The sequence below is a fragment of the Egretta garzetta genome, unplaced genomic scaffold, assembly GCF_000687185.1.
Source record: "Egretta garzetta isolate BGI_Z169 unplaced genomic scaffold, ASM68718v1 scaffold15, whole genome shotgun sequence".
Taxonomy (NCBI): domain Eukaryota; kingdom Metazoa; phylum Chordata; class Aves; order Pelecaniformes; family Ardeidae; genus Egretta; species Egretta garzetta.
In genome coordinates, this window is record NW_009259798.1 from 1,302,405 (window position 1) to 1,310,735 (window position 8,331).

Below are 8,331 nucleotides of genomic sequence, written 5' to 3' on the forward strand. Positions count from 1 at the left end.
CGGGCCGGGCACCGTGGGGCGGGCAGGAGGCCGGTGAAACGGGAGCGCGGCCCGGCGCGGTTACGTCCCTGTCGCACCTCCCACGGGAGTGTACCAGGAGCTTCGGCGCCTGATGGTCTTTTATGAGATTTGGAGCCTTTTGGCAGAAATTCGTAAAGTTCCTGTGTTAGAAGTGTGATCTGGTAGAAGCATAGCTTCTCGTATTTTGGCGGCAGTGGCATTTTTGATGTCTGCCCCGACCCGGCTCCTGGTGCGTCCCTTCTGTGCAGCTCCTTGCATCGAGCTCTCCCACCCCGGACGCACGTTCTGCTTCGCCATGGCTGGGCCATGCCTTGGTGAACATCTCCTTTGAGGCAGTACCAGCCTTTTAGAGTTCATTTTGGGTCCCTGCCTTCTGTCGCATGGTGAAGTGGGTCCCAGAGCTGCTCTGATGAAAAAAGATTTGGCCAGAGACGAAGGTTATCTTTAATGGGAGATCGGTTGTCTAAACCAACCCACCATGCAGCTCTGTAGACAGGCGGAGCATTGGAACAGGGAGGATAACGCAGCGGTGGGAATAAGGAGAAGGGGGAGAGAGGTGCTCTCCAGAATGAAGGCACAGTGAAATAAATTTAGAAATAAAGTAGAAAATAAAATAAAAAAGCCTCATGAGCCATAACATGCGGCAGTCAGTTTTGATTACAAAGGGACCGCAGGGTCCATCCCTCTGTAGGTGTGGTCCCACGTTGCCTCTGATGCCAGTCGTGTGTCTGGGTAAGACCAGGGCTGTTTGACCTCTGCAGGGACAGGGCAGGCTGGGAGGGAAGTGCTGTTGCAGCAGCGCGAGAGGCCATGCATGAAAAGCTTTTGAGGAGGGAAGGTGCTGGTGGTGGGACATGACGTGCTGGAGAGCAAGTTCTTCCAGTGAGAGTCTAACAGTGTTCCTTGTTTTCAGTTTTCCTTCCAGGAAAATGGCTGGGGGGCATCCCTTGCTGAGAGGCTGGTCAGGTATGAGCTTAAATTTCAAAAGTAGTTTTAGCATGCAAGAAGTCGTGTGGCTTTCCTAAAGGAAAACCAACACAAGTTAATATGTAATGTGTATTTATTTATTAACATTCATTTATTCATTGAAGTGGAACTGCCTGAGTGGTAACCTGCCCAGTACTGGTGGAAATACTCACTGGGTGTTTTTTTCCACTGAGAGCTTGAGTGGAGAGGAAAAAATGCATAGTGATTGTCATGATTGTTGTTGTTCAGGTTTCATAGTTTAAGCGACCAGTAAATACTACAGATGCAATCTGTGGGTGTACTTTCAAAACATAAAGTTATAATCCCACTGAAAACATCTCGTCATTTCTGAGAGGGACGGAGGCAGGTATCCTGACAGAATGGTTCAAAACTTCCCAAGTTTTATTCTGGTGGGCGGAGGAGAGATGTTCTTTTTTGATCTTTGTCTTTGTTTCAGAAAATGTGATGTTGTGAACCGTGGGCTCTCAGGGTACAACACCAGGTGGGCTAAATTGATCCTTCCAAGACTGATCAGCAAAAGTACTGGTGCTGAGAGTACTGTTGCAGTTACTATTTTCTTTGGAGCCAATGACAGTGCTTTGAAAGGTACAGTAGATTGTTTTGGGTTTTTTTCCCATGACCTGTTCTCTTAAGACAGTTTTACAGTTTAGCAGAAAAGGCAGAACATTCCACAGACTTTTCCTGTCACTTCTCTGTGAAGCAGTTGTCTTTTTTGCATATTTACAGTGGATTGTTTTCAATCATTTTATTTGTATTTAAACCATGCAGTGCCTTCTATTTCTCTCCCTCTCACCAAGTTTTAATATTAAAAGTAAATTTAAAGATGCTCAAGGTGCTCAAAGGTGCTCAATAAACCTTACCTCAAATTGGAGTAAGGCATCTAGCTGATTTTTCTGCCTTTGAAGCAGTCTGATGGGTTCTTGGCAACTGAGTTGAGGAAATGAGGGAAGGTCACATTTGGATTCTCTTTAAGATAAGCATAGCAGCATGCAGAGCTAGTCTAATCAAAAATGATAACCTCAGTGCACAAAGGGCTGTCTGTACGTCCACTGGAATTTTGAAACTTTTCTCTGCATCCAAGAGAGTGAAAAATCTTAGCTTTTGTTTCAGGTGAAGTTTGAGGTGATTATGTGAACTAATACTAAGATGTGGAGTTGCAAGACAAAGCATCTTTGAAAAAGGAAAAAAAAAGGTGATTTCTTTTCCCCTGTCCCTCGTTTGTATTAGTTGGAAGTGCTGTGTTTAAACTCTCAATTTGTCTGCTTTGGATATTGAGGAATAGTGTTTTCTCATGACACCTCCTGCCTCAGTGGTTGAGGTGAACTGCTTACTGAAAATGAGTGCCCGCATTCATACACTGTAAAAAGCACGTTATGTTGTGTAATAAACCCGTAAGCAGTTTAGCATCGCTAATGCACGTACTCCATCCCCTAACAGATCTGAACCCCAAGCAACACGTTCCTTTGGAAGAATATGCTGCAAACTTAAAGAGCATGATACAGTATCTGAAGTCGGTAGACATCACTGAAGACAGGATTGTTCTGATAACGCCACCACCTCTTCAGGAATCGGCTTGGGAAAAGGAGTGTCTTGCCAAAGGTAAAAGAATTGTGTGGATGGGCAGAATTTCTGCCTTTTACTGGCAGAGCATAAGTTGCTGATCCCAGCCTGACAGGTGATTAGCTTCGTGCTTGTACCAGATTGCAGTTGTGTTCTTTGAGCTGATGGAAAAGGACTGCTAGCTGTTCTGCTAAACCGCTTTTGGATAAGCTTGTGGAGTATCTACCAACTAATTAGTAACACCCTTTTGAAAGTGTTGATTGATCTGTTCGTGCATAAAACTGACAGAAGTGGCTGCCCTTTGAGAGCATAGGTTTTGCCGAGATGTCCTACACAGACTACGTCATGTCCTAGCAGCTTCCAAAATAACACAAATAACAGAAGAAGTTTTGGCATTGTGTGCCTTAGAAAATTTTAAAATAGTCACAGCATGTTTCACATCTATTTGGATAAGCAGTAAGATCCTAGCCAGGTTTATTTTAAATTTAAAAAACCCCAGGAGAATATAATATTCTAAGGATGCTAATAAAAGTATCTGAAAAAGAAGCAAAAGGTGATTAAATGATTTCTCATTACATTGTTCAAGCTAACTCTAAAAATAGAGGCGGAAAAGCACTGCTTACTTAGCGTTACTCAGCTGGTGGAAATTGCCATAATCCCACGGACTCCAGCAGTGACAGTCTGTACTTCCTGAGAGCGTGTCCTCTCTTCCGTTTGGATAGCTTGTCCAGTTCTGGCACATTTATAAAGGACTTTTGAGTTAGATTCAAGTAAACACAAAGCTGTCACCTTAGTCTTTGCAAGGTTTTCTCAAATTCAGGTGTTACTGTGTATCCTGAGCTGTGTACTTGATCAAAGACGTAACATTTTGAAGATGGCCTCATCTTTAAAACTGCATTAAATTGGACTATGTTATTGGATGACTTCCCATTAGGGATCTTTCGTGTGTGGCAGTGTCACTGTGCAAAGCAGATTTTGGACTACATGGGCTTTTGGTCTCATCCAGCAGGGTGGTTTTTATATTTCAGTTGGAAAAGGAGAGTAAGTCCTAGAGGAATACTCACAAACTGTGTAAGACAGTAGCAGCTGAGCAGGTCAGATCACACATCAGACACGGCCAGTACCGTGTATGTGACAGTAGCAGATCCTTGGGCAGGGCGTAAGGGCTAGGTCAGGCGCAGAGTGTGGTCAGTCTCCAGGTGTCTGGGCCCAGCTCTCACTAAAGCTGCTACAGCTGCGGTTTGCAAAACACGCACCCGTATTGTCCTTTTGAAGATCTGTTAGGTGAGCACACCGTGAATGCTGCTCGTCTGGCTCCTAGCTATCGAGTAACACTTTTAAAATGCTGTTAGTTCATTTTCGTCTTAAGGCTACTTGCCCCTCACTACAAGAAAGATGTTGCATTGCTGGAGCATGTCCAGAGGAGAGCAACCAAGCTGGTGAGGGGTCTGGAACACAAGTCATACGAGGAGCGGCTGAGGGAACTGGGGTTATTTAGTCTGGAGAAGAGGAGGCTGAGCGGAGACCTGATCACCCTCTACAACTGCCTGACAGGAGGCTGTAGTGAGGTGGGGGTTGGCCTCTTCTCCCTGGTAACAGATGGTAGGACAAGGGGGAAGGGTTTGAAGCTGCGCCAGGGCAGGTTTAGGCTAGACATTAGGAAAAACTTCTTCACCGAAAGGCTTGTCAGGCTCTGGAATGGGCTGCCCAGGGAGGTGGTTGAGTCCTCATCCCTGGAGGTATTTAAAAGAAGGATAGATGAGGAGCTTAGGGACATGGTTTAGTGGTGGGATGGAAAGGTTAGGTTAAAGGTTGGACTCGATGATCTCAAAGGTCTTTTCCAACCAAAGTGATTCTATGATTCTATTCTATGATTCTATCCTTTTATGGGGAGGGAGGAAACTTGCATTAACAGTGTTGAATCTGCCAGTGTCTGTCTAAAAGAGATTGCTGTCTAGGGATGGAGCAGAAGACACGGTGATCTCAGACCGTGGACCACAAATTGAGTATTGTGGGCACAGTAAGCAGCAATATCAGATCATCTGCCCTCAACCATTATCCAGGAGAAATGTTCTGCTTATTTCTAGTTTTGTCAGATAGATATCAGAGCAAAGGAGAGAGATGAAACATGAGGATGATGATGTGTGCAGGAACATTCATCCAGGTGTGAAGAGAGATGCAAAAAGTAAGTCAGCTTCCAAATGAGAGTGCTGTGGGAGATGGAGTCAAAGCCGTTGCCAAAGCCAGAGCTGCTCTTCGTCATCTGTATAGACATTTCATTGCAGAAGGCAATTGGGTTGGTCAGCTGGCTTTCCTAAATTTGTGCTGATGGCTGCTTCTTGTCCTTCATGTGTTTGGAAATTAATCCCAAAAGGAGGTAACTATCTTTTCTAGCACTGAGGTGAAGCTGAGTGATTGATGGTTCCTCAGGTCCTTTTTCTTACCTTTCTTAAAAATGGGTGTAATGTGAACCTTCTTCCAGTTGCCATGGGTCTCCCATTAGCTGCGAATTTTTGTAGGTGGTGGGCATTGGCCTCAGCAATGCAACAGGCAGCTCCTTGAGGCAAGTCCCACCTGCCCAGATGCATCTGGCATCTCTGAGTATCCCCTATCCCATTACTCCCCAAGGTTGGCTGGCCTCCTTCCCAAGCTGAGTGGGTACATGCAGAGGTCAGGGCAAATCACTAGGTTGCTTCCTTTGTCCCTCAGGGGAATCCCTGTATTTCCTGAGTTCCTTTGGCTGCTGCTCTTAGCTTATAGACCCAGCACGTGCTCCTGCTGCTCACTGAGAGCAGGCCTGTGCTTGTGCGCTTCCAGAGTGGAAGAGGAGAAGAAACAGTCGAGAAGTCCTGACGATGAAAGAAAAGGCAAAGGGAGAATAAGAAATTATCAACTCTGCTAGATTAGAAGTCACAGAAAGAGAAAAGGGCAGGACTGCAGGACCTCGCCTGGGGAGGTGAGGTTGTGGTCAATACAGGGAACTTGGCAACAAATGGAGCTCTGCATGGTGGAGGCTGGATGAGCTGAAGGGCTGCTCCGTCTGTGGGAGAGTTGAACCAGGAAGGAAGTTCAAGCAAGAGTTCAGAAATATGCCATGGTGGGGAAGGACTGGTGAGGCTGCAGAGGATATTCTTACGATGAAAAGAAGTGATAGGAGGAAAGAGGTGGCAGTGTGAAGAAGCGGGAATCATCAGGTGCAAGGAGGGAGTAGAGTAGGAGTTGATGAATTGCATTATGGGTCCCATTAAAAAGAAACAAGAAACAACATAAACGAATAATATCCTGCCCCAAAGTTTCACTGTGGTCCATGCAAAACTCCTGGCTTCCAGTGGCTGAACTGAGCACGTACTGAAAGTCCAGCTCCCAGTGTAACCGCGCACAAATGCAGCAGTCGCGAGTGCTAGTAAAGCTTTGCACCTAAGTGTACCCCAGTTTCACCAGCACGTTATGATGAGGAGACTACTGTAAGGAGATGCTAAATGTCTGATGTCATCCAGGACGTGGAAGGCAGGCTTGTAAATAGATTTTATTTAACTTTATTCTGTGTGCTAGTAGCACGTGCATGAAGAGTTTTAAACCTATGCACTGATTTCACCTCAAGCTTGACAGAGGCAGAAGCTGTGAGCAGCGCAGAAGTAACCGTCACGCTGTGTGCTCGTTGCCGTTGCCTCTCTCGCCTGTTACACATCTGTTAAGAAATATATTTTTAAATGCCTCAAAACCAAGAGGTGCCCTGAAAGAGACTAAATGAGCTATAGCTGCCAGCCACTTAAATGAAGGTGCTTCAGATTTGGTTGGTAATTGGTTATGTCCGCTGGTGTAACAAACTGATAGGCACCACCCATGCCACGGAAGACAGAAATCAAACTGTGTCAGTCGCGATCGCTCAATGTTTTCTTTGTGTCTGATAGGTGACAAATTAAATCGCCGCAATGCCACCACTGGGGAATATGCCCAGGCCTGTGTTCAGGTAGCAAGGGACTGTGGAACGGATGTGCTCGACCTCTGGACGCTGATGCAAAAAGATCAGGTATGATGTCATGAGAAAGACTTTGAAATTATCATGAATTGTGAAATGCGCAGTTTAGCGTAGAGGAACCTGTAGTGCTGCATTATCGCTGACATGGTACCAAATATATTCCGATCACATTTTGGGGAACGAAAAGAGTGATCTGGAATGCTTGATGCTGGGCTGGGAGAAATAAAGCTTACCACAACCTGACTGTTGTATTTGGTTGGCCAGTGTCCCCTGGGGGCGTTACGTCTAAATAACCATTTCCGTGGACTTTGCGTCATGGAATAGCTTAGGTTGGAAGGGGCCTCTGCAGGCGCTTAGTCCACCCTCCCGCACAGCGCTGGGCTAACTTCGAAGTTAGATCAGATTGCACAGGTACCTCCTGGTGCCTCTGACCAAATACCTGACCTTGTGACAGACTGCAGGCTTGCCGTAAGCAGGTAACTCCAGTTCAGACACCGAATCTTTTCTCTCTCCTGCGCTCCAGGGTGCAGTAGACTCAACATTTTGACTGCATCACTTAACCTCATGGTCTTTTCCTGATGAATAGCACTGACTTTGGTGATCAGAACTTTCTCTTAATATTTTAATACAAATGGTGAAAAATAAAACCAGTATATATACCAGCTGGCTTTGAAGAACAAACTTACTTAAAAATTACTCAAGACCTTCTATTTGCAACTCGCAAATACATTAATATATGGCTTTAACCTCCCCTGTAGGATTTCTCTTCCTATCTGTCTGATGGGCTCCATTTATCAACAAAAGGCAACAGCTTTCTAGCAGCACAACTTTGGTCATGCCTGGAAAAAAAACTGTCTCCTTTTCCTTCACTGCTTCCGTATTGGCGTGACGTGGACCATACGAACCCCGAGGCCAGTCTTCTGGGAGATCCCCTGCAGTAACCAGCTGAAGCAGCCCAGCCTGACAAAGCCAGCTGGCTTACTAACAGCCAGTGTCCAGCAACACGCTAGGGAGCGGGGCAGCGGGGAGTCCCCTGTCGATGCTCCTCTGTATCCCCTTCCCTTGGCCTGCAGGAGAATAAAGATGAGACCACTCGGGGTGTGTCAGGGGGTGGTTTGTTTGCACGCTGCTTGTGCTGGTAGTTTGAGCATCTGTGGGGATGAGCTCCTCTTTCCTTGCAAGATTTGGAGGAAAATAAGAGTCTCAGCTGCCCTGTGACAAGGGACAGAAGGCTGCCCTGAGGAGTTCCTGGCCTAGCTGAGCTTTGGGGGCTACACCTTGATAAATACCACCTGCTAGTAATAACACCTAGGAGCCAATATGAGGCAGCAGCATGGAGTGTGTCAAGAGCTGTTAATCGGTCCAGATTAATTTATTTGCTTGTAATACAGCAGGAAAAGCAGTTACCTCAGCTTAAGCAAGGATTTTTGGTAGTGCTATGTTACATTTCAGAGCAGCGGCTTTGAAGTTTAACTTACTTTGGCACCAGCAGCAGCTTCTTGCGTGTACACACAGATTTCAAAACTGTGCATGGTTTTGGGCAACCTGAAACTGGTGATGCACGTGCTCATTTTTGAGAAGCTTGGAGCTTGAAGAAACTAAGAGAAGGGGTCTGTGTCTCTGCTGACAAAGCTATGTAGTTTGCCACCAAGTTGAGCCATTTCAAGTGAGCTTTGGCCTTCATAATTTAACAGCTGATGTAACCATAGATGAATACTGTGTACTATGCGTAGTTTTTGGCCAAGAGCATGTAATTACACTACAAAACTACCTTTACAAACTGA

General features: G+C 45.8%; 1 protein-coding gene across 2 annotated transcripts; it reads left to right on the top strand.

Annotated features, from left to right (window-relative positions):
• The first annotated feature begins 1,000 nt into the window (after nt 1-1,000).
• On the top strand, nt 1,001-7,999 carry IAH1 (isoamyl acetate hydrolyzing esterase 1 (putative)). Of its 2 annotated transcripts, XM_035895349.1 has the most exons (5): nt 1,507-1,593; nt 2,119-2,200; nt 2,446-2,607; nt 6,480-6,598; nt 7,306-7,999. In XM_035895349.1, the coding sequence occupies exons 3-5, from the start codon at nt 2,502-2,504 to the stop codon at nt 7,486-7,488; spliced, it is 408 nt and encodes a 135-aa protein (XP_035751242.1). In that variant the 5' UTR covers nt 1,507-1,593; nt 2,119-2,200; nt 2,446-2,501; the 3' UTR covers nt 7,489-7,999. The 2 variants fall into 2 exon arrangements, with proteins under 2 accessions (XP_035751241.1, XP_035751242.1); XM_035895348.1 differs by lacking the exon at nt 2,119-2,200 and having other exon boundaries at nt 1,001-1,593; nt 7,306-7,998.
• The last annotated feature ends 332 nt before the right edge of the window (nt 8,000-8,331 follow it).

Excerpts from the sequence above, each read along its gene's own strand:
- IAH1 (XM_035895348.1), top strand. The coding sequence starts at position 1,368 with ATGGTTCAAAACTTCCCAAGTTTTATTCTGGTGGGCGGAGGAGAGATG. Across the intron at positions 1,594-2,445 it reads CAATGACAGTGCTTTGAAAG|ATCTGAACCCCAAGCAACAC; the intron begins GTACAGTAGATT and ends ATCCCCTAACAG. Across the intron at positions 2,608-6,479 it reads AAAGGAGTGTCTTGCCAAAG|GTGACAAATTAAATCGCCGC; the intron begins GTAAAAGAATTG and ends TGTGTCTGATAG.